We start from the raw sequence: 25842 nt of genomic DNA, 5'->3' as shown, positions 1-25842 counted from the left end.
CAGGCTCATGTTTAGGTATAGAAGAACAGGTGCCAATGTGTACTTTCACTTTTGTTCAGACACGTGCGCACGTTTGTTACTATCTGCTTTTAAAACTTGCACGGGGTTCTTTGGCTAGCATAAGAAGACAAAACCAGCACTTAAAACGTGGAAGATTGGCAGAGAAGACTTTTTGTCAAATATTCAACACCACCTTGGACCCTCACAGAAAATGTCTCGCGTTGTGCATTCATCAGAAGTGGTCAGCTTACACTGCATAGGTATACTTAAAGTAGCTCATCAGCATACATTTTAATACAACTTGCGACTATCAGGCTTATTTTCGAAAGTAATCGCCAGCCATCTTCCGACATAAATCGGGAGATGGCTGGCGATCTCGCAAAAGCGGTGAAATCGGTATGATCGAAAGTGGTGTTTTTGACACCATCGCCGCTTTCCTGTCGCCGCGCCGGTGAAAGTTCAAGGGGGCGTGTCGGTGGCGAAGCGAAGGCGGGACAAGGGCGTGGCTACCAGATGGCTGGATTTTGGGAATAATGGAAAAAAACGGCGTTCATCAGTATTTCGCCGGGTTTACTTGGTCTTTTAATTTTCACGACCAAGCCTCAAAAAGGTGCCCCAATTGACCAGATGACCTCCTCATACTCCCCCAGTGGTCACCAACCCCCTCCCACACTAAAAAAATTAAAATAAAACACTTTTTTGCCAGCCTCTATGCCAGCCTCAAATGTCATACCCAGCTCCTTGACAGCAGTATGCAAGTCCCTGGAGCAGTTATTAATGGGTGCAGTGCACTTCAGGCAGAAAGACTCAGGTCCATCCCCCCCCTACCTGTTACACTTGTGGTGCTAAGTGTTGAGCCCTCCAAACCCCCCCAAAACCCACTGTACCCACATGTAGGTGCCCCCCTTCACCCATAAGGGCTATGGTAATGGTGTAGAGTTGTGGGGAGTGGGTTTGGGGGGCTCAGCACCCAAGGTAAGGGAGCTATGCACCTGGGAGCTATTTATGTATTTTTTAAACATTTTTAGAAGTGCCCCCTAGGGTGCCCGGTTGGTGTCTTGGCATGTCAGGGGGACCAGTGCAGTACAAATGCTGGCTCCTCCCATGACCAAATGCCTTGGATTTCGCCGGGTTTGAGATGGCTGGCATTTTTTTCCATTATTGCTGAAAAACAAAACCGCCGATCTCAAACCCGGCAAACTCTGGCATTTGGCCGGGCTAAACTGTATTATCGAAAAAAAAAGATGGCTGGCCATCTTTTTCGAAAATACGGTTCCGGCCAGCTGTTGCGCCGCCGCCAAAATAGACCGCCGGCGACCTATTTCACCAGCGACGTTCGATTATGCCCCTCTATGTCACCTGTGCACAAGTCCTTTCTTCATTGATCAGTGCGTCTGACCCAACCCTAGATATTTAATTCTGGGGCATACAAGGCTCCCAGCATTGAATATCCGAGGATGACCTTTGACCTAGAAGTTAACTGGGCACTGGTGGTTATTCAGACCGCTGCCTGATTAACTCGGCAGCAGTCTGAATTACAGTTGTTTTGTTTTGCTGTCCTAACTTTATACGGTTACTTGGCCAGTTAGCAGATTGAATATCACCCCCTAACCAGCTAAACTGACACTCTGCCCTAACTCCTTCCCTTGCCCACCCCTTAATCTATTCTGGTAGGGATTGGCCAGTTAAGTGCCAGTGAATATCGGTGACTGGCTAGCTCAGCGGGGATGAGATGAACTGGGCAGGAGCCTGTCCTTCTGGTTAAACCCTTTTAAATATCAACCTCATAAACTCTATTCTGTAAAGTGCCAGTGAATATCAGTGACTGGCTAGCTCAGCGGGGATGAGATGAACTGGGCAGGAACCTGTCCTGCTGGGGTAAACCCTTTTAAATATCAACCTCATAAACTCTATTCTGTAAAGATGCTTGTAAGTGGTATAGTGCATAAATGCAAGGGGGTGTTCACATGGGTGTTTGCATGGGCAGGGCTGCCATTTATGTGTGCCTCTTACAAAATTACTGTAAGTTAAGCATTTGGATGGCTACAGTTATAATAGGTCTATGGCTGTTGTGCATAAAGGCACCTAAATGTAGGCTGTTCCATACATGGTTAGGCTAGTGTTCTATAATGGAATCTAGGTGCCCAGATGCCATTATACAATAGACTTTCACTGCACAGCATCAGGGCACCTACAAGGAGGCACCCATGTATATCATTGCCCCCTAAATGTTTAAAATCTGCAAGATCCGGGCCCACATGCTTAAGTAGCTACAGCCACGGGCACTGTATTTTTGAATGAGAACGTGTGGATAAGGAAGAAAGTATAGATAGATATTCAGCCTGTACAGCAGAGATTATGTGGCTGCTCATTCTGTGTTTTTTTCTTTTCCTCTCTCTCTCTCCCTTGTGTAGCTGTTGGCAGTGTTTCGTTTTAAAGTATTAATACTTGCCTATGCGGTGTGTAGACTGCGTCACTGGTGGGCAGTTGCAGTAAGTATTGAGTCTTTGTAATCGGCACAGTGCTAGTCATGCTGGTGATTAGGGCTGAAAGCATTTGGGTGCCAGCAGTGAAACAAACAAGGAATTGTTTTGCAGGACTCTTACAATTCCTATTTTAAGCTGAGCGTTTTTTTAGTAAGACAGGGAGGAGGGAACCCCCATTGGTATAGCACAGTTCTAAACCCTGTCCTTTGGGATCTTGCAACTATTTGGGTTTTCAGGCTAACTGTAATAAATATGCATAAGGTTTGAATTCCCTTCCTCCACTGTATGTAGTTGTATGTTATGCATATTTGTAGCTTGAAAATCTGTCTGAGCAGGACATCCTTAAGAATACTGATACAGGGAGTAATTTCTGTAAAGGGTTTTCTGTGTGTAAAACCTGTTTTATACACAGGAAAGGTCTCTTTTAATACAGTTGTACAGTAGAACACACAAGTATGTGCATGTACCCCCAGCACGGCATGTGCACACATTCCAGGGGGTAAAGTTTGGGTGAAGCAGGGGCAGAGATGCAATGTATGTGCATATTACTACTACTACTACTACTATTTAGCATTTCTATAGCGCTACAAGGCATACGCAGCACTGCACAAACATAGAAGAAAGACAGTCCCTGCTCAAAGAGCTTACAATCTAATAGACAAAAAATAAATAAAGTAAGCAAATCAAATCAATTAATGTGAACGGGAAGGAAGAGAGGAGGGTAGGTGGAGGCGAGTGGTTACGAGTCAAAAGCAATGTTAAAGAGGTGGGCTTTCAGTCTAGATTTAAAGGTGGCCAAGGATGGGGCAAGACGTAGGGGCTCAGGAAGTTTATTCCAGGCGTAGGGTGCAGCGAGACAGAAGGCGCGAAGTCTGGAGTTGGCAGTAGTGGAGAAGGGAACAGATAAGAAGGATTTATCCATGGAGCGGAGTGCACGGGAAGGGGTGTAGGGAAGGACGAGTGTGGAGAGATACTGGGGAGCAGCAGAGTGAATACATTTATAGGTTAGTAGAAGAAGTTTGAACAGGATGCGAAAACGGATAGGGAGCCAGTGAAGGGTCTTGAGGAGAGGGGTAGTATGAGTAAAGCGACCCTGGCGGAAGATGAGACGGGCAGCAGAGTTTTGAACCGACTGGAGAGGGGAGAGGTGACTAAGTGGGAGGCCAGCAAGAAGCAGATTGCAGTAGTCTAAACGAGAGGTGACAAGGGTGTGGATGAGGGTTTTGGTAGAGTGCTCGGAAAGAAAGGGGCGGATTTTACGGATGTTGTAAAGAAAGAAACGACAGGTCTTGGCGGTCTGCTGGCTATGAGCAGAGAAGGAGAGAGAAGAGTCAAAGATGACCCCAAGGTTTCGAGCTGAGGAGACAGGGAGAATGAGAGAGCCATCAACAGAAATAGAAAACGGGGGGAGCGGGGAGGTGGGTTTGGGGGGGAAAATGAGAAGCTCGGTTTTGGTCATATTTAATTTCAGGTGGCATTGAGACATCCAGGCAGCAATGTCAGACAAGCACGCTGAAACTTTGGTTTGGATGCAAGGTGAGATATCAGGGGTAGAAAGGTAGATTTGGGAGTCATCAGCATAGAGATGGTAGGAAAAGCCATGGGATGAGATTAATGAGCCAAGGGAAGAAGTGTAGATAGAAAAGAGGAGGGGACCAAGAACAGAACCCTGAGGTACGCCGACAGGCAGAGGGATAGAAGTAGAAGAGGATCCACCAGAGTGAACACTAAAGGTGCGTGAAGAGAATACACGCAAACGTTTACCGCTGATTAGGAGCAGGTGTATGTGTGCATTAGCTTTTGCACACCTTTGGGGTTGGATGTAGGAGCCTCTGCTATCAGTGTGCCTATGCACCTCTGTTACCTTCATAAAATAAATTGAAAATAGTGCCTGTCTGGATGTCTTACATGTACGTCCTTAATGCATACATTCGGAGGACAGATCATGTTGGAGAAGTTATCTAGGCAAGCTAAGCTCTGTTGTCACAGGCAACCCCCCCCCCCCCCCCCAAAAAAAAAAAAAAAAAAGAATTATGGAGGAGCCATCCCCTTTATCATTTTCGTCTTCTCTGTACCTTTTCTAATTCCACTATATCTTTTTTGAGATGAGGCAACCAGAATTGAACACAGTATTCGAGGTGTGGTCACACCATGGAGCGATACAAAGGCATTATAACATCCTCATTTTTTATTTTCATTCCTTTCCTAATAATACCTAACATTCTATTTGCTTTCTTAGCCGCAGAAGGTTTCAATGTATCATCAACGACAACACCTAGATCCCTTTCTTGGTCTGTGACTCCTAACATGGAACCTTGCATGACGTAGCTATAATTTGGGTTCCTCTTTCCCACATGCATCACTTTGCACTTGCTCACATTAAACGTCATCTGCCATTTAGACGCCCAGTCTCGTAAGGTCCTCTTGTAATTTTTCACAATCCTCCCGCGATTTAACGACTTTGAATAACGTTCGATTCCCACTGCACCTCCTTGTGACTCTGGGCAAGTCACTTAACCCTCCATTGCCCCTGGTACAAAATAAGTACCTGAATATACAGTGGGGGAAATAAGTATTTGATCCCTTGCTGATTTTGTAAGTTTGCCCACTGACAAAGACATGAGCAGCCCATAATTGAAGGGTAGGTTATTGGTAACAGTGAGAGATAGCACATCACAAATTAAATCCGGAAAATCACATTGTGGAAAGTATATGAATTTATTTGCATTCTGCAGAGGGAAATAAGTATTTAATCCCTCTGGCAAACAAGACCTAATACTTGGTGGCAAAACCCTTGTTGGCAAGCACAGCGGTCAGACGTCTTCTGTAGTTGATGATGAGGTTTGCACACATGTCAGGAGGAATTTTGGTCCACTCCTCTTTGCAGATCATCTCTAAATCATTAAGAGTTCTGGGCTGTCGCTTGGCAACTCGCAGCTTCAGCTCCCTCCATAAGTTTTCAATGGGATTAAGGTCTGGTGACTGGCTAGGCCACTCCATGACCCTAATGTGCTTCTTCCTGAGCCACTCCTTTGTTGCCTTGGCTGTATGTTTTGGGTCATTGTCGTGCTGGAAGACCCAGCCACGACCCATTTTTAAGGCCCTGGCGGAGGGAAGGAGGTTGTCACTCAGAATTGTACGGTACATGGCCCCATCCATTCTCCCATTGATGCGGTGAAGTAGTCCTGTGCCCTTAGCAGAGAAACACCCCCAAAACATAACATTTCCACCTCCATGCTTGACAGTGGGGACGGTGTTCTTTGGGTCATAGGCAGCATTTCTCTTCCTCCAAACACGGCGAGTTGAGTTCATGCCAAAGAGCTCAATTTTTGTCTCATCTGACCACAGCACCTTCTCCCAATCACTCTCGGCATCATCCAGGTGTTCACTGGCAAACTTCAGACGGGCCGTCACATGTGCCTTCCGGAGCAGGGAGACCTTGCGGGCACTGCAGGATTGCAATCCGTTATGTCGTAATGTGTTACCAATGGTTTTCGTGGTGACAGTGGTCCCAGCTGCCTTGAGATCATTGACAAGTTCCCCCCTTGTAGTTGTAGGCTGATTTCTAACCTTCCTCATGATCAAGGATACCCCACGAGGTGAGATTTTGCGTGGAGCCCCAGATCTTTGTCGATTGACAGTCATTTTGTACTTCTTCCATTTTCTTACTATGGCACCAACAGTTGTCTCCTTCTCGCCCAGCGTCTTACTGATGGTTTTGTAGCCCATTCCAGCCTTGTGCAGGTGTATGATCTTGTCCCTGACATCCTTAGACAGCTCCTTGCTCTTGGCCATTTTGTAGAGGTTAGAGTCTGACTGATTCACTGAGTCTGTGGACAGGTGTCTTTCATACAGGTGACCATTGCCGACAGCTGTCTGTCATGCAGGTAACGAGTTGATTTGGAGCATCTACCTGGTCTGTAGGGGCCAGATCTCTTACTGGTTGGTGGGGGATCAAATACTTATTTCCCTCTGCAGAATGCAAATAAATTCATATACTTTCCACAATGTGATTTTCCGGATTTAATTTGTGATGTGCTATCTCTCACTGTTACCAATAACCTACCCTTCAATTATGGGCTGCTCATGTCTTTGTCAGTGGGCAAACTTACAAAATCAGCAAGGGATCAAATACTTATTTCCCCCACTGTATGTAAACCGCTTTGAATGTAGTTGCAAAAATCTCAGAAAGGCGGTATATCAAGTCCCATTTCCCTTTCCCTTTGTGTCATCAGCAAATTTAATTACCTCACTAGTTACTCCCATCTCTAGGTCATTTATAAATATGTTAAACAGCGGTCCCAGCACAGACCCCTGGGGAACCCTACTAACTACCCTTCATTGAGAATACTGACCATTTAACCCTACTCTGTTTTCTATCTTTTAACCAGTTTTTAATCCACAATAGAACTCTACCTCCTATCCCATGACTCTCCAATTTTCTCTGGAGTCTTTTATGAGGTACTTTGTCAAATGCCTTCTGCTGAAAATCCATGTTGACTTTGTCTCATTAATCCATGCTTTTAATTTTGTTCTTAATAATAGTCTCTACCATTTTGCCCGGCACCGACGTCAGACTCACCGGTCTATAATTTCCCGGATCTCCTCTGGAAATTTTTTTAAAAATCGGCTTTACATTGGCGTTACTGCTTTGTCTCGCCCTCCATTCTAGTTATTTCTTCCCTTCCCCCCCCCCCCCCCCCCCCCAATTTGCTGTTTTCCCTTACAGCTTTGTCTCTTTGACTTCTTGCTTTCTTTCCTATCGGGTCATTGTAATTCCTTTCGTTTTTTTAACTTTATATTTTTAGATTTGTAAACTGCCCAGATCTGCCAGTCAGCTAGGGCGGCTTAGAAAGTTTTAATAAACAGAAACTTATAAAGAGGAATCATCACCACCTTTCAGTGGTGGGAGAGGCTTTAGGGGCCTGCTCCCCCCTACACTTTTGGCTTGAGCCTCCTCCATAATTGGAGTACCCTTACTGTCTGGTGGGGATGCCCAATCCCCATCAGCCAATGAGATTCACAGCCAGAACTGCCCCAGTGTGTCTCTGCAGGTTAAGATGTCAACAGCCTCCCTTCCTGCCGTTTACATGGGCACACCTCGTGCTTGCTCAGTTCGCGCATGAACTGAGCATGCACATTGAATACTGATGTCTGTGACAGGAAGGGAACCTGCTGATGTCTTTTTCCCTGCACAGGTAGTGCTGGGACAGTTCTTGCGGTGAACCTCATCAAATGGTGGGGATTGGGCATCCCCGCCAGCAAAGGTAAGAAATGCGGAGGGTAGGGAGAGGAAGTGCTCTGCCCCATCCCTATCCCAGAAATCCAGTGCTGGCACCATTCCTGCCTCCTTTTACCTGCTGATAATTCCTGTCCCTATGCATTCAAGCATTCTTCTGACTTTTGCTATCACTTTTTCTACTATTTGGTCACCTTAAGATCATCAGATGCAATTGCCCCTAAGTTCTGCTCCTCTTTCATTCACAGAAGTTCTTCATTCCCTAAACTGTACAATTCCCTCAGATTTTTGTTTCCCAAATGCATGACCATAGCTATGTGATTCAACGTTCCACATTAGGAGTCACCGCACAGGAAAAGGATGTAGGTGTCATCGTTGATACGTTGAAACCCTCTGCTCATGGAGTGGCAGCAGCTTGGAAAACAAATAGAATGTTAGGAATTATTAGGAAAGGAATGGAAAACAAAACTGAGAATATTATAATGCCTTTGTATTGCTCCATGGTGTTGACCACACCTTGAGTACTGTGTGCAGTTCTGGTCACCGCATCTCAAAAAAGATACAGTAGAACTAGAAAAGGTACAGAGAAGGGCGATGAAAATGATAAAGGAGATGGGACGACTTCCCATTAGGAAAGGCTAAAGCAGCTAGGGCTCTTCAGCTTGGAGAAAAGACAGCTGAGGGGAGATAATGATAGAGGTATATAAAATACTGAGTGGAGTAGAACGGGTAGATATGAATCGTTTATTTACTCTTTCCAAAAATACTAGGACTAGGAGACATGAAATAAGCTACTAAGCAGTAAACTAAATTCTGGAATTTGTTGCCAGAGAATATGGTAAAAGCAGTAAGCAGGGTTTGGATAATTTCCTAAAAGAAAAGATCATAAGCCATTATTAAAGATGGACTTGAGAAAATCCACTGTTTATTTCTAGTATAAGCAGCATAAAATCTGTTTTATTGTTCTGGGATCTTGCCAGGTACTTGTGACCTAGATTGCCACTGTTGGAAGCAGGATACTGGATTTGATAGACCTTCGGTCTGTCCCAGTATGGCAACATTATATGCTTATGACCCTTTATTTTTGAGCGTTAAATAATAGCTGCCAAACTCTGGACCATTCTTCAAACTACTAGATCCCTCCTAATGTTATTCTCTCTATCAGAAGTGTCTGCCATATTGTAGGTTTTGGTACCAACCATAAAGAGGCAAACTTCACTAAGCAGCTCTTCTGCAATATCACACAAATGTTTTTAAAAAATGACCAAGGACGAGTCTTTGCGGCATACCACTGGTAATATTCCTTTCTTCATTGTGAACTTCATTTATCACTTCCCTTTGTCATCTTCCACTCAACCAGCTCCTACCCAGTCATCAGCTTAGATATATGTCCTCTAAAATAGGGATCTACTTATTGTACCTGAAGTGTAATTCAACCTTGAGCATGGATTTGGAAAGGCAAGCAATGTAATACAAATAAAAATCTAAAAATGATTGAACTGTATTTGTTTCTTTTTCAGTTTACAACGGCAGTAACCAGTGCCTTTCTACTAGTGAAAGTAATTCTCTCAAAGGTATGTTTCTGAGCAGATTGAATTGGCTTGTTTTGGGAGTGTTTTTTGCAAAATGCTCCCAAATATTGCTTGTTGTCATGTCTGTTTTTCTGTTGGTCCATCCATCTGTATGCACTGAATTTATGTGTACATATCTAGCCATATACCTGTAATGAAATGGCTACACATTAGACAAGATTAGTCAGGACCTGCACTGAGAAGGTATGCCAAACCCCACTGGTAGAAGGTAGTGATCCACACAGAAGTTTGGGTGCTGTCGGTGTGTTTTCCTCTGATGCCCGATATGAGAAAAAGGAAGAGCCCCCTATGTGCAGTATCTTCCTTCTTCCCTTCCTCTGGCCTAATAAGGAAAACAAGAAACCATATGGCAGCTTCCTTTTCCCTCTTGAAGTGTTAAATGTGAAATAAAGTCCACTATCCTGGGGATTCTCCCTCCCACCTCCCATATGCATTTTCAGGCCAAAAGTAAAAAGATAAACTCCTCCCATTCCTCCCTCTATCATTTCTCATTATTAAAGGAGGGTGTCCCTGGGGATCCCCCTACCTGATTAAAAAAGGGAAAGGGAATTTTCAGTGGTGCACTCCCTTTTTTTGGGGGGGGGGGGGGGTAAAGAAGTGACATAGCAAGAAAAGCGAGGAACCTGTTACTTTTGGGCCTGAAAGTACAGAAGGAGTTCAGAGGAAGACACCATCCACCCCCCCCCACCAAAGAAGGAGTGGAGTAGTAGCCTAATTGCTAGTAAGGTGAGCTGATAACCTGGGAAACTGGGTTTGATTTCCACTGTGGCTCCTTTTGACACTGGTCAAGTCGCTTAACCCTCCATTACCCCAGGTACAAAAACTTAGATTGTGAGCCCACTAGGGACAGAGAAAGTGTTTGAATATAATAAATTTTAACCGTTGATTGTACCACAGAAAGGCAGTATAGCAGATCCATGACCCTTTAAAATGTGTACTGCAGGAAGAAGAAACCTCAGGTGTCTTCCCGTTTTGTTCTTAGGGAGCCTTAGGAGGGAGAGAGGAGGCAACCAGGCTTCCTCTTTCTTTTCCCCCTATTATTGGGCTGTTGGAGGAAAGGAAGAGAAGGCTGTGAGCAGGGTAGGAGGGGGCACTTCCTTTTTTGAGCTTGGTTGCTGGAGGAAGAGAGGGAAGAGGTGGCTGTTCTGGGCTCAAATGCTTTGGTTGCTTCCCTCACTTCTGGTTGTCCAAAACCATTTTCTGAATTTTAACTGTAAGTTGTACTCATGAGAACAGGCTGTGAGGACTCCCCCCCACACACACACCACCATCTTCTTGCTTGCAGTCTGTCACTTGTATAATCTTAATCAGGAATGTGCGCAGAGATGCTTGCACTATGACACACGTCATGGGATTCCGTTAGAAATCTTATTTAGGTGCTTTTTGAGTAATTAGAAAATAAGTTACCTTGTGTTTTATTTTCCCCACAGATATTTTATCAGGGTGCATTTGGCTATGTACTCCCCATTATTTCCTTCATACTTCCCTGGATAGAAACATGGTTCATGGATTTTAAAGTGTTACCACAAGAAGCAGAAGAAGAAAACAGTATGTTTATTTTCTGTTATATGTAACCTTGGTAGTGTTTGAAAGCTTGGCTGTGCATCACTGTGTTTCTGTTACCAGTCCCACGAATGGGGAGTGCCTGAGAAATTTTTTGAATGTTTGTCTTTTGCTATCCTCATAATAAGGCCGATATTCAGACAGCTGAGTGCCTGATCTACAGACACAAGTTTTAGACTGAAACCATGCCTAACTCTTAGATTCTTAAATTTAGGCCCCTTGTTCATTTGCCTGTAGTTAGTCACCTCATTTAAGAGCTAGTACAGTGGCCTGAGTACCTGGGGAACTGGGTTTGATTCCCACTACAGCTCCCTGTGACTCTGAGCAAGTCATTTAACCCAACATTGCTCCAGGTACAAAATAAGTATCTATATAATATGTAAACTGCTTTTATTGTAACCATAGAAAGGCAGTATATCAAATCCCATCCCCTTTCCCTTAAAAATTCATACAAAGTGCTGACTGACTCCATCCGATTCCACCCTAACTTTGCTAGTTTTAGAACCTAAATTTAGATATTTAGTGAAAATAGAATCCTAAACATTGGAACTTAGCCATAGTTTTCAAAGCTGCCAGTTTAGGTGGCTAAAGTGCATTAAGTCCTTAATGCATGGTTAGCGCACAGAAACAGGCTACCATACGAACATGTTAAAAGCATTTTACCACATGTTAAACTGTGTGTTACTGAATTTTTCTTTAATTTTTCTATGAGGAGGCATGCTATGGGCAGAGAGTGGACGTGGAAGCAATACCCAGCTAGTGTATAATATTTATTGGGTACTAACTAGCTAACAAAGAGTTATCACAGGAGCACTTAGTATCTCCTAAATAGGAGGCAGTAAATGCTGCCTTCCATCACGATGACCTTGACATGGTAACTCAAGTTTTTCTTTTTGCTTTTATTCTGGGCTGGCAGTTTTGTGCTGCTCCTTTTGAATTTCCAACTCAGTGCGACCTGCGCTACTACACCAAGAACCTTAGTTTATTCACAACTGTGAAGAGAGAAAATGGCAATGGACAATGATAATGTTTTTGGTGAATGCATCTATGTGTATGTGCTAAAATGAATTTCAACTTTTACATTTAGATCATGCGATCAAATTTTAATCGATGTGCAGCCCTAGTAAATGCACATGGATACACATGCACAGGGGTGGCGTTCACACTTGTGTGTTTTTAACTTATAAAGTGCTGTACATTATGCATGTATGTCTGACATTTAGGCTCAAACATTTACACCAACTTAGCATGCTTAGCAAATGACCCTATATATTGCTTGAGCTATAAATGCCATGTGGCCAGCATTTAAGTCTGGATAGAGCATGTATGCAAATTCCTACATATGCACACATGTGCATGCACAAGCACACTTCCATAGAGGCCGACAAACTGGGGGGTTTTTCCCCAGTTTCGATTGAAACTGAAAATTCTACCAAAACACTTTTGTCCGAAGCCAGAACTGAAGTTTGATCTTGTGTTGTGAATCAATGATGCCTGCTGGAGATTACCCTCCACTCCCAGGAATTACAAGCACAGGCTGACAACAGGAAGAGCCATTTTAACAAGGACTTTCACAACAAGTCTGGCACATTTAGGTTCCCAAGCCAATGCAGATACAGTTAAATATCCTCTGAGACAGGACCTTTGTGAGAGTGTTAAAAAAAAAAAAAAATCATGATTACCAGTTTTTTATGCTTACCCAAACTGTTCACACGTAACAAAAGAAAGTAACATTGAGATGTTTCCCGTTTTGTATTTAGTTATAAAACTGGTTAAGGACAAGCATGATATAGATCCCTACTAAAGTAGGGTAAAGAAGTCCAGACATTGGTCTACGCTGTGGACATTATACCAGCCTGATGCATAATTTAGAATAAAAAAGCCCATTGATGTTACTGAATGCAAGGACTATATGCTCTGAAAAATACAGTCAAGAGCAATACATTTCTCAAATTATTTTCTAATATATAAACTTCATTTCATTGTAACATCCTTTCCATATTGTCATTGTAAGCTGACCAGTGCTTGTGCTGGAAAACAATCTTTAGGTTCCTTTGTCATAGAATCTAGCTTCTGCACATCAGAAGTATGATTTAAAACTCTGCATCTTCATCATATCCAACGGAGCCTGGAATTTCTTTAGAATCACCCCAATGGTAACCAAGCCAGAATATATATGTAATGATTTAATAATGAAAGACCATTGGTCTCATTTTTGAAAGAGGAGGACACCCATCTTTTGACATAAATCGGAAGATGGGCGTCCTTCTCACAGGGTCGTCCAAATCGGTATAATCGAAAGCCGATTTTGGACGTCCCCAACTACTTTCCGTCGCAGGGACGGCCAAAGTTCAAGGGGGCACATCGGAGGCATAGCGAAGGTGGGACTTGGGCGTGCCTAACACTTGGACGTCCTTGACCCATAATCGAAAGAAACAAGGACTTCCCTGACGAACACTTGGACGACTTTACCTGGTCGTGTTTTTCTTACGACCAAGGCACAAAAAGGTGGCCAAAATGACCACTGAAGAGAATTGGGGATGACCTCCCCTTACTCCCCCAGTGGTCACTAACCCCCTTCCACCCTCAAAAAATATCTTTCAAAATATTGATTGCCCACAGCAGTATGCAGATCCCTGGAGCAGTTTTAGTGGGTGCAGTGCACTTCAGGCAGGCGGACCCAGGCCCATACCCCATCTACCTGATACATTTGTGGAGGAAACAGCGAGCGGTCCAAAATCCACCACAAACCCACTGTACCCACATCTAGGTGCCCCCCTTCACCTGTAAGGACTATGGTAGTGGTGTACAGTTGTGGGTAGTGGGTTTTAAGGGGGGGTTTGGGGGGGCTCAGCACACAAGGTAAGGGAGCTATGTACCTGGGAGCATTTTATGAAGTCCACTGCAGTGCCCCCTAGGGGGTGCCCGGTTGGTGTCCTGGCATGTCAGGGGGACCAGTGCACTACAAATTCTGGCTCCTCCCACGATCAAATGGTTTGCATTTCGTCGTTTCTGAGATGGACGTCCTTAGTTTCGAAAATTGCTGAAAATCAGAACGACCATGTTTAGGGATGACCATCTCTAAGAATGACCAAATTTCAGGATTTTGGACGTCCCTGACCGTATTATCAAAACGAAAGATGGGATGTTTCGAATCGAAAATACGGGATTCCCCGCCCCTGGATCGGGACGTTTTTCGAGGATGTCCAAATTGAAATGAGGACGTTCCTTTCGAAAATGCCCCTCCATATTTTACCGCCAAGCAAGATGGCCTTCACACACATGGAGCTCAGATAATGAAAACTGAAACTAAGTCAGTGCTTTTACAATGACTGACTTTGCACCATGTTTGAAGTACTACTACTACTACTACTACTTAGCATTTCTATAGCGCTGCCAGGGTTACGCAGCGCTGTACAATATTTGAAGTGACAGGTGATGTCATGTCTCCACAGAGAACCAAATTCCAAAGGAGCTTTTCATCACAAATTTAGAGATTTAAATTCCTGGTAAACTTTTGCATCAAAAGCATTTATTTGGAGCACTCTATTTACCATGTAAACTACTATGAAAGATCATAACTACATTACTTGCAATTGTACTACTCACCAAAAAAGAATGCAAAGAGTAGCTCTTACCTCCCCCCCTCCCCCAGACTACCTTACAATCCCTTGTGGTGTAGTCAGGACAGGAGTGATGCCCATGTTGGCTCTGTTCTCAAAATGGCTGCTATGACTTCTTGCAGCAGTCTGTGATTGCCACTAGAGGTCATGGCAGCAATTTTGAGAGCAGAGGTAGCATTGGCAGGAGCAACGGGGGATCACTCCTGCCCTAACACCTCTAGTCTACCAGGGATTGTAAGATAGGCCTGAGGGGCCACCTATAGGTGGGTGGGGGGAAAGGCAACTCCTGTTTGGAGGGGAGGGGGAGAGACAAAACAGGACAAAGCACAAAGTTTTGGCTTCCACTAAAAACACCCGATCAGTTTCGGCTGAAACCGAAAACCATGGCCTTAGCTTCTTGACTGAAATCAGGCAGAAAAAGGATTTTGGGTCAGGTTTGGCACCGTAACTGAACCCAAAATTCGATCTGCCCCTGTACTCCTACACGCACGCACACGCGCACAGATGTAATACACGTGTACACACATGCACACACACTAAGCTGCCTATTCATTGGTTAGTGCCTGTAATAATCAGATGATTTCAAATGCATGCTTAGTTTCCTATAGGGAAATCTGTCTCTAATGCTGTAATAATAACACAGAACCCACATGACAAACTGTCATTATCCTTTTAAAATATCTGTATTAAAGAACACATCTGTATATCATGAAGTGTTCATATCTCCTAGTTGTGTTTTTTTAATTCATGTTGAAATTTTTATACGGTAGATAATGGGGCTATTTTTTTCTAATTTGCTTAAATGCAAGCAAATAATTATAGGAATGAGTGTATTGTGATTGATTGGTAATCCCAATAAATAAATATGTAATTCATAATTCCTTCTTTTCTAGGACTGCTGATGGTACAGGATGTATCTGAACGAGCAGCACTTATCCAGCCTAGACCCCTTTCAGATGGACAGTTCTATTCCCCTCCTGAATCTGTAGCTGGTAATTTCTCTTCATTTTTTGAAATATCAATGTAGAGCAGAGATTCAGCTGACCTTATGTCATGGTGACATGATTTAGTGTGTAGGTGGAAGGAGCCTATTTTCCTTTTTTTTTTTTTTTAATATTAGCTTTTTCAAATGGAGTTGGTGTGTTGAGTATATTAATGATATTGTATTGTATCATTTGTTCACATTGAGCCTTGTAGAAGGTCTGCACTATCTTGCAATGACTAGATAATTAGGGAGGGGGAGGTTCTACCAAGGGGTGCAATCACACAAAAGGACCTTCAGGAGCAGGGCAATGAGAAGTACTGTATTGAGCAGACCCGACATGGGCTGTGCTTTGGGTAATGCCTTCTCAAAGCTTCTGAGTATACATGTATAATTGGAATAGCTGTAAGAGTCCTGCCGTCACTCTTACAGCTATTCCAATTATACGTGTATACTCCCGACGCTTTGAGAAGGCTTTGCATTATTGTGCTATGTTAGCAGACTTGCTTTACCTAACAAGAAGATCAACAGATATATGTGACCCCTGATGCAGATGATTTGTCGACGAAACGCGGCCCGTGTCAAGTATCTTCAATAAAGTACTTCTCGTTGCCCTGCTCCTGAAGATTTTTTTTGTGCTATTTTTTGTGTGATTGTTTGGAGCCTATTCTATAAAAGAAAGTATATTTTAGGTACAGCTGCTTAACACCAGCCATAGAGCTGGTGTAAGTGCTTGCACCTAGATTACCAAAACACAGATGTAACTTTTACTAGTGTATAATTTTACATGTTACTATGTGCTTATGCTCACACTTTATCCAGACTGCCTTTTCTAAAATAGCAGCAAGAGTGCACGTGTGCATGCTGGCAGATGCAGTGGGGGCAGCCATTTTACAAATATACATGTTGGAAAAATGGAACGGTATTAGTGTGGAGATGATAGTACTTAAATGTGGAAAGTTTGTTATTTTTACAACTTCCACATTCAAGTGGCACCATCTCTACATGTAGCTGCCCCCATTTTACAGACATACATGTGTAAGCATTGTCAATTGAGTAATGAGGCTGCAATTTTAATCTGGTTTCATTTTGGTGGAGGAAATAAACTACATGGGATTAAGAAGAATGACTCCTTTAATGCCTCTTGGCTGACAGAACAGTTTTTTTAAAACCTACTCATGTCTTTGAGCTGATGTAAAACCTGATATGGAAACTTCCTGCCATACATATTCATTTTCTTTATAAAATGAGGAATATACATGTAGGTTTTAGACCCACCCAATCCATAGTAACATAGTAAATGACGGCACCTAAAGACCTGTACGGTCTGTCCAGTCTGCCCAACAAGATAAACTCATTTTACATGGTATGTGATACTATCTATATCTATATATATCTATATCTATCTATCTATATAATATGTATGTATGTAAAATGAGTTTAACTTGTTGGGCAGACTGGACAGACCGTATGGGTGGGTCTAAAATCTACATACACACACACACACACACACACACACATATATATATATATTTGTCCTTGCCTTTCTCAGGCCACAGACGTAGAAGTCTGCCCAGTACTGTACTGTTCTTGTACTAAGTTCTGAAGCTAACGTCAAAGCCCCTTAAAATTTACACTCCATCCTATCCCTATCTATTCAGTCACGATCAGGGCGTAGACTGTAGTCTGCCCAGCTCCCGTTTTGTTTCCCAATTACCAGCGTTGCCACCCAATCTCTGCTAAGATTCCGTGGAACCATTCCTTCTGAACAGGATTCATTTGTGTTTATCCCACGCATGTTTGAATTCCATTACCGTTTTCATCTCCACCACCTCCCGCGGGAGGGCATTCCACATATCCACCACCCTTTCCGTGAAAAAATACTTCCTGACATTAGTCCTGAATCTGCCCCCCTTCAACCTCAATTCATGTCCTCTAGTTCTACCGCCTTCCCGTCTCCGGAAAAGGTTCATTTGCGGATTAATACCTTTCAAATATTTGAACGTCTGTATCATGTCACCCCTGTTTCTCCTTTCCTCCAAGGTGTACATGTTCAGGTCAGCAAGTCTCTCCTCGTACGGTTTGCAACGCAAATCCCATACCATTTTTGTAGCTTTTCTTTGCACCGCTTCCAGTCTTTTTACATGTTTAGCAAGATACGGCCTCCAAAACTGAACACAATACTCCAAGTGGGGCCTCACCAACGACTTGTAGAGGGGCATCAACACCTCTTTTCTTCTGCTGGCTATGCCCCTCTCTAAGATGTAAAACAAACAAAACAGATACATTGATAAACAGTATTTATTAAAAAATTGTAGAAATAAAATTAGAAAGCCCGACAGAGGCCATGTTTCGCCCAACTGATGCAGCCTAGTTGGGCGAAACACGGCCTATGTCAGGCTTTCTAATTTTATTTCTACAATTTTTTTTAATAAATACTGTTTTTTATCAACATATCTGCTTTGTTTGTTTTCCATCTTGGAGTTTGCAGATCGGTTACCCTGTTGTTTTCTATGACCCTCTCTATGCAGCCTAGCATCCTTCTGGCCATGGCCATCGCCTTGTCACATTGTTTCTTCACCTTTAGATCCTCAGACACCAACACCCCAAGGTCTCTCTCCTGAGTCGAGCTTACTAATCTTTCCCTTCCTATCTGGTATCTCTCTTTCGGGTTTCTGCACCCCAACTGCATCACTCTACACTTCTTGGCATTAAATTTTAATATCGTACACAACTTTAGCACACATGACACATAGCCAATTTAAGTAAATACTGTAGGTTTCTAATATTTCGTATATTAAATTTTAACTGCCAGATCCTCGACCACTCTTCTAACTTTCGGAGATCCCTTCTCATTGTTTCTACTTCCTCCAGGGTATCCACTCTATTGGCTATTTTCATGTCATCCGCAAAAAGGCACACCTTTCCTTCCAACCCTTCAGCAATATCTCCCACAAATATATTAAACAGAATAGGCCCCAGCACCAACCCCTGAGGAACTCCACTGCTCACCTTTCTTTCCTCCGAGCGGATTCCATTTACCACCACCCTCTGCCACCAGTCGGTCAACCAGTTGCTTATCCAGTTCAACCCTTTTAGCTTAGTCACGAGTCTTATGTGGGGGACCATATCAAAGGCTTTGCTAAAGTCCAAATAAATTACATCTAGCGCACGTCCTTCATCCAGTTCTCTGGTCACAAAGTCAAAGAAGTCAATAAGATTAGTTTAGCAGGATTTTCCTTTGGTAAAGCCATGTTTCCTCGGGTCCTGTAATCTGTCGGCTTCTAGAAAGTTAACTATCCTTTCTTTCAGCAGCGACTCCATTATTTTTCCTACCACCGACGTGAGACTTTACCGGTCTGTAGTTTCCCACTTCTTCCCCGTCTCCACTTTTGTGAAGTGGGGCCACATCTGCTAGTCTCCAATCTCGTGGAACCTCTCCCGTCTCTAAAGATCTATTAAATAAATCTTTAAGAGGTCCTGCCAGGACCTCTCTGAGCTCCTTCAGTATCCTGGTGTATCCCATCTGGCCCCATAGCTTTGTCCGCCTTCAGATTCTCCAGCTGTTTATAAACTCTTTCTTCCGTAAACGGCGCAGTATCCACTCCATTCCCAGACGTTCCCTCGGCAGCTGACCGCGGTCCTTCTCCAGGATTTTCCTCCGTGAGTACCCTTTTTAAATCTCTGCGTGGTGTGGATCGCCCTATGTAACTAGTGGCTTATATCTATATTTACACATATTGCACTATACTCATGTAAGTGCCCCTGTTTGCACACAAATATTTTTCTAAAATAATGGTCTAAAAGTAGCTAGTGAAATTAGGTTCCTACATTTAGGAATTCCATCATAGTCCATATTTAAAGGTGACACTTAAAGAATCTAAACTGTTTGAATATTGAGTCATTGTGATCACACATCACATAAACATACCTCAAGGACTTGCTGAATGCGTAAGTACATTCCCAGCACCCTGTAAGATATTGTGAAAAGGCCTTGTTATTGCATAGGGTTTGAAGATGTGATTCTGTCATATTGATTTTAATACAGATATTTTCTGTATTGTGTTCTTGAAAAACTGTCAGCGGCTGAACATACATGAACAATTTGTGAATTTATTGATGATACTAGACAGAATTAGAGAGTTTTCCAAGTGCTGATGACATGAATCTCTTTTCTCATGCATAACTGTCTGTCTGAAGGAGAACCAAGCAACATTCTTTACTGTTACCTGCCCTCTTATGGAGATTAGAGGTATTTACTCTGTGAGTAGAGTTCTACAGGAGTAAATTGGTCTCTTACAGATTATTGCATAAGCAGTATTTTTATGGGGAAGCGGAGTTATCTACAAGCAGAGAATTAAAATGGAACAGCTTCAGTTGTTGAAGTCAAACTGGAACTGAACCAAAAAATATGATAGTTTGATTCTTTGCCAAAAACTGCAATATTAAGATTACTTTTTCGAAAATTTGAATTACCAGAAAATTTAGAGGCAAAGCCAGAGTTTTTCTTTAAATTACACAGCTGTTTTTAACTCAACTAAATGCATACTTTTATGTGTAAATATGGAAAGCCAGCAGAGAGCTACATATGTCCAGTGTAACTGCAGACCAAATCACAAAACCCCTCTGGTATCCAAATCCACAAACCAAGGGAATTGAAGCCAATCACATAACTTATACAATAATGTGCATACACAGTGTAATCATTTAAAATTCAAATTAGACACTTAAGACCTCCAGAAATATAACTCACCCATGCGGAGGTAATGGCTGCTGAGAGACCAAGTCGTGCTAAGAGCAGTGAGGCATCGAGTGGGTCTCCACCTGTCTCGAGGCCTCCTGCTATGCAGGCCCCCCAGGACCGACCATTGTCGGACCTGTCCCCGAGTAGACGTGTAGATTCCACGTCGTCCTTGTCGGTACCGAGGAGTCTCGATGACTGGCATCGAACGAAGGCGAAGAAGCATCGTCATCGATCTCCTTCTACACGCGGTGCCGGGAACTCTGGGGCATCGAGGGATTCAGCACCCAAGAAGCGACGGCGCTGAGAGGACTGCTCCCCCTCTATACAGGAGGTGCCGATGTGTCGGTCTCCTAGCAGCCCGGTACCTGCTCCTGATCCTCGGCAGATTCTGCCACCGGCTGTTCCACTGACCCCATAGCCTTCTCCGATGGCGGCTCTCGACGCGCGCATCCAGGCCCTACTTCCAGAACTTATGGAAGGACTGGTTCGTCGTTCTGCTTTAGTGTTGGAGGTGCTTGCGCCTTCCGTACCGGCTTCTGCAGTGGCGTCTGGCCCTTCACCTGTGGTGAGGTCCCTGTCCTTGGTGCCACTTGCGGCATCGGGTTTTGCTGCCACCCAGGCCAACTCTCCTTCGACGTCTGTGGAGGAAGCTTCAACACAGTCTATGCGGGTGTCAGCCGCTCGGCACTGCCATCGAGGATGTCAATCCTTGGTGTCGAGGCAGGCTCAGTCTCGGAGTTCCCTGAGAGAAGTATTATCCGATACTGAAGAGCAGCGTTAGTGGGAGTCAGAGGGAGATCCCAGATACTTTTCTTCTGAAGAGTTGTATGGGATTCACTTTGAACCTTCCCATCCACCTGAAAGGAGACTATCTCCTCCGAAGAGTCCTTTACTTCTTTTGTTCGGAAAATGGCTACGACCATTCCGTTCCCTATAGAGGTTGAGGATGAGCCCAGGGCTGAGATGCTCGATGTCCTGACAATCCTCCTCTACCTAAGGAGGCTGTGACGGCTTCTCTACATAAGGTACTGAAGGAAGTCCTTATGCGGAACTGGTCATTCCCTCTGTCCGGTCCCGTGATCCTGAAGAAAGCTGATTCCCAGTATTGGATCCACGGTGAACCTGGATTGATGAGGTCTCAGTTACCCCACAATTCCATGGTGATGGATTCTGCCCTCAAAAGAGCCAAGAGTACTAGAGACTATGCCTTGGCGCTCCCAGGCAGAAAAGCTAGGACCTTGGACTCTTTTGGGAGGAAGATGTATCAGGCCGCTATGCTTGCCGCCCGAATCCAGTCTTACCAGCTCTTCACGAGTGTCCACTTGCGGAACTCGGTGAGGCAACTGTCTAGCTTAGTTGATGCCCTCCCTCCGGAGCAGGCCGAGCCTTTTTGCCAGGTGGTCAAGCAGCAGAAGGAGTGTCGAAAATTCCTGGCCATGGGCGCTTTCGACTCTTTTTGATGTGGCATCCAGAATCGCTGCTCAAGGTATAGTGATGCGCAGACTCTCATGGCTGCGTGTCTCTGACCTGGATCATTCGGTCCAGCAGCGGATGGCGGATGTACCTTGCTGGGGGGACAACCTTTTTGGTGAGCAAGTAGAGGATCTTGTTGACCAGATCAAGAAGCATAATGATTCTGTGGATTCTCTCTCCCGCCGGGCACCTTTTGCTACAACCTCCTCATCTAGGAGGTTTTTTGGGGGGGGGGGAAGAGGAGTGCTCCCTATTCCTATGCCAGGCGTAGGTACACTCTGGCTTCTTGGCAGCCTAGTCAGGCTCAGCCCCAGCACGCTCGTTCTCGACAACAGCGTGCGCCTAAGGCCCCTGCTGCTCCCCAGCAAAAGCAAGGGACGAGCTTTTGACAGGCTCCAGTTCAGCATAGCCTCTGTAAAAGTGTCTGCACCGGGCGACTTGCCGGTTGGGGGGAAGTTAATGTTTTTTCACCAAAGGTGGTCTCTTATAACCTCAGACCGGTGGGTTCTTCAAATAGTCCGGTTAGGATACACTTTTGGCCACCTTTTTGTGTCTTGGTCGTAAGAAAAACAGGACTAGGTAAAGTCGTCCAAGTGCTCCTCAGGGACGCCCTTGTTTTTTTCCATTATGTGTTGAAGACGTCCATGTGTTAGGCATGCCCAAGTCCCGCCTTCTCAACGCCTCTGATACGCCCCCTTGAACTTTGGCCGTCCCTGCAACCGAAAGCAGTTGGGGACTTCCAAAATCGGCTCTTGATTATACCGATTTGGGCGACCCTGTGAGAAGGACGCCCATCTTCCGATTTGTGTCGAAAGATGGTCGTCCTTCTCTTTCGAAAATGAGCCCAATAGTGTATCTAGATTTTTAGAAAGCTTTTGATAAAGTACCTCATGAGAGACTCCTGAGAAAATTAAAGAGTCGTGGGATAGGAGGCAGTGTTCTGATGTGGATTAGGAATTGGCTATTGGACAGAAAACAGATTTTAGGGTTAAATGGTCATTTCTCTCAATAGAGGAGAGTGAACAGTGGAGTGCCACAGGGATCTGTACTGGGACTGGTACTATTTAACATATTTATAAATGATATGGAAATTGGAACGAGTGAGGTGATCAAATTTGCAGATGATACAACACTATTCAAGGTTGTTAAAACACTTTTGGACTGTGAAATATTGTAGGAAGACCTTAGGAAATTGGAAGAGTGGGCGTCTAAATGGCAGATGAAATTTAATGTTGGACAAATGCAAGGTGATGCACATTGAAAAGAATAATCCAAATAGCAGTTACCTGATGCTAGGGGTCCACCTTGGGGATCAGCACTCAAGAAAAAGATCTGGATGTCGTCATAGATAATACGCTGAAATCTTCTGCTTATTGTGTGGCAGCGGCTAAAAAAGCAAACAGGATGCTGGGAATTATTAGGAAAGGGATGGTGAATAAGACCGAAAATACTATAATGCGTTTGTATCGCTCCATGGTGTGTCCAAACCTTGAGTATTGCATTCAGTTCTGGTCGCCGTATCTCAAAAAAGATATAGCGGAATTAGAAAAGGTTCAAAGAAGAGCGACTAAAATGATAAAGGTGATGGAACTCCTCTCGTATGAGGAAAGGCTAAAGAGGTTAGGGCTCTTCAGCTTGGAAAAGAGACGAATGAGGGGAGATATAATTGAGGTATACAAAATCCTAAGTGGTGTAGAACGAGTAGAAGTAAATCGATTTTTTTTTTTTTTTTACTCATTCCAAAAGTACAAAGACTAGGGGCACTCGAGGAAGTTACATGGAAATACTTTTAAAACAAATAGGAGGAAATATTTTTTCACTCAACAAATAGTTAAGCTCTGGATCTCTTTGTCACAGGAGGTGGTAACAGCGGTTAGCATATCTGGGTTTAAAAAAAGGTTTGGACAAATTCCTGTAGGAAAGTCCATAGTCTATTGAGACAGACATGGGAAGCAACTGCTTGCTCTTGGATTTGTAGTATGGAGTGTTGCCACGATTTGGGTTTCTGCCAGGTACTTGTGACCTGGCTTGGCCATTGTTTGGAAAACAGGATACTGGGCTAGATGGACCATTGGTCTGGCCCAGTATGGCTACTCTTATGTTCTATGTTCTTATGGATGACTCATGTTTAATATGAGAGCTTCTCCTTTATTTTACAAAAATATTTGCATCACTTATTTTGTTTTCCGTTCTTCGGCTTCAACAATTTCAGGGTTGTTTGTTGTTGGTTATGAAATCTGGTTCTGGAGGCACCCCAGCTAGTCAGGTTTTCAGGATATCCACAATGAATGATCATGAGAGAGATTTGCATGCAGTGCAGGCAGAGCATGCAAATATCTCTCATGAATATTCATTAAGTTTATCCTGAAAACCTGACTGACTGGGTTGCCTCCAGGACCAAGTATGGGAATCACTGCAATAGGACATAAGTTTGTAGAGAAACAAGAATTAATTAGCAAATAATCTTCATGCAGTGTTATGAAGAGACAGAACAAAGGTACTGGGGAAGTGGATAGGCAAAGGAGGAGATAAAGTATCGGTTTTGAGGTGGGATAATTTTTGCTGGGGTTTCTGCTCTGCATTTGAGGCAGTCTATATTAATTAGCCAGCACCTAGCCAAAGACATCTGAAGCTATGGAGTAACTGCTGTGATGTGTAGCAGGTGATAAAGAAGCTCTGGAGATAACGGGTTCTTATGTTGAACTTCAAAAGGAGGCAAGCCCCAGTACTTGTTACAATCACGAAGCATAAGAATTGTTTTAGGAGTGTAAAAGAAGCCACTTCTATGCATTCTATATTTAACCACACACCAGATGGGAAACGAGAGATCAACGTGCTTGATGCTTAAATGTTTCAGGCTATGGCACGCTGCCAGGTTTTAAAGATTCTCACACATTCTTCAGAAACCGTTCATTGTGGGTTAGCAGCACCAGTGATACGGTGCTTTTTGCAGTGGCTTTTAGAAATATGTGGATGTGTTCACCACCTAGCTTCTAGCTTAGTTCTCTAGTGAGCTTTGTTAAGAACACATTTTCTAATTTTGGAACAGAAAAATTATCTGTAGTGGGAAAGTAGATAAGTTCTCTTGGGCTTATGATCTATGAGCAGTTGTAATTTTGTGTAAAATGAAGTCAAATTTACCTTGGTGAACAACTGAGCTTCATGTTTCCTGGTTAAAAAAAAAAAAATATATATATATATATATATGTAGGGCTACCGCTGGGTTTACAAACACAAATTGACCCTACCGTTGCATTCGCCCAGGAACTCGATGTTAGTTCTGGGTCTGCCATACGCCATTTCCGGAGCTAGAAAATTTTTTATTTTCTAGTGCCGGTGGGTGTTCCTGGCAGTGCTACCCGGTTACCGCTGAAGCTCTCACTTCCTCCTAAGAAGGGAATCAGTAGAGGCTCCAACAGTAAATGTCCATGCAGCAATTTAAGTACCACACGGCTATTTACTGCCACTTTTAAAAACTCTTTAACCCACTACAGTAAAAAGTGGCCTTGGTGCATGGCAATCCCACGCACTGCCGCCACCGCAGGCCACCTTTTACCACCGCTTGGCAAAAGGACCCCTTACTGTCTATTTTAGTAAGTAACAGATTCAGTGTTTTTGTCTTTTTATGTTTTGTTTGTTTGGGTTTTATGTATGTTTTCTACACCACCTAAATAAGTATTTTAAATAAATAAATATTGTGGTAAATTATCACTAGCTAAGTGCAAGACTCGATCCTCACCCATTTCCTGCCACACTATGCACTTATCACATGAATTAGCACTGATGGGGTGGAAGTTATCAGCATGGGCTACTGTTGACGTGCTATTTTACTGTTAACCCGAGTTATTAGTAACTAAGTCTCATTATATAAAATGGGACCTGTGCTAAAATAGCATGAGTTCTTGGTAAAACAGCATGTCTTAACAGTAGCCCACATTGATAACTGTGCCTTTAAATGTCAAGCCAATGTAGTAACAGTGCGGCTGTGCATATTCATGCAGTAAGGAAGTAATTCTGAAAGGAGCCATCCAAAGTTAGGTAGCATGTGCACAAATAAATGACATTATTCTAGTTGTTTTTATGCATATATGAACACATACGTACACACATTACATTAATCTGGCTATGTGCTATTCTGTA

General features: G+C 43.5%; 1 protein-coding gene across 3 annotated transcripts in view; it reads left to right on the top strand.

Annotated features, from left to right (window-relative positions):
* The window catches only part of STARD3NL (STARD3 N-terminal like), a 123009-nt gene that overhangs the window by 63876 nt on the left and 33291 nt on the right, over positions 1-25842 (top strand). For all 3 annotated transcript variants that reach the window (XM_030204002.1, XM_030203994.1, XM_030203987.1), the window contains exons 4-7: positions 2415-2492; positions 9246-9299; positions 10748-10865; positions 15397-15495. In XM_030204002.1, the coding sequence (XP_030059862.1) occupies positions 2415-2492; positions 9246-9299; positions 10748-10865; positions 15397-15495 (349 nt within the window). The remainder of the gene's footprint in view (positions 1-2414; positions 2493-9245; positions 9300-10747; positions 10866-15396; positions 15496-25842) is intronic.

Source organism: Microcaecilia unicolor, chromosome 1 (genome assembly GCF_901765095.1).
Source record: "Microcaecilia unicolor chromosome 1, aMicUni1.1, whole genome shotgun sequence".
Lineage (NCBI taxonomy): Eukaryota > Metazoa > Chordata > Amphibia > Gymnophiona > Siphonopidae > Microcaecilia > Microcaecilia unicolor.
The sequence above is the reverse complement of the archived record's forward strand: the minus strand, read 5'-3'. Positions and strand labels throughout refer to the sequence as shown.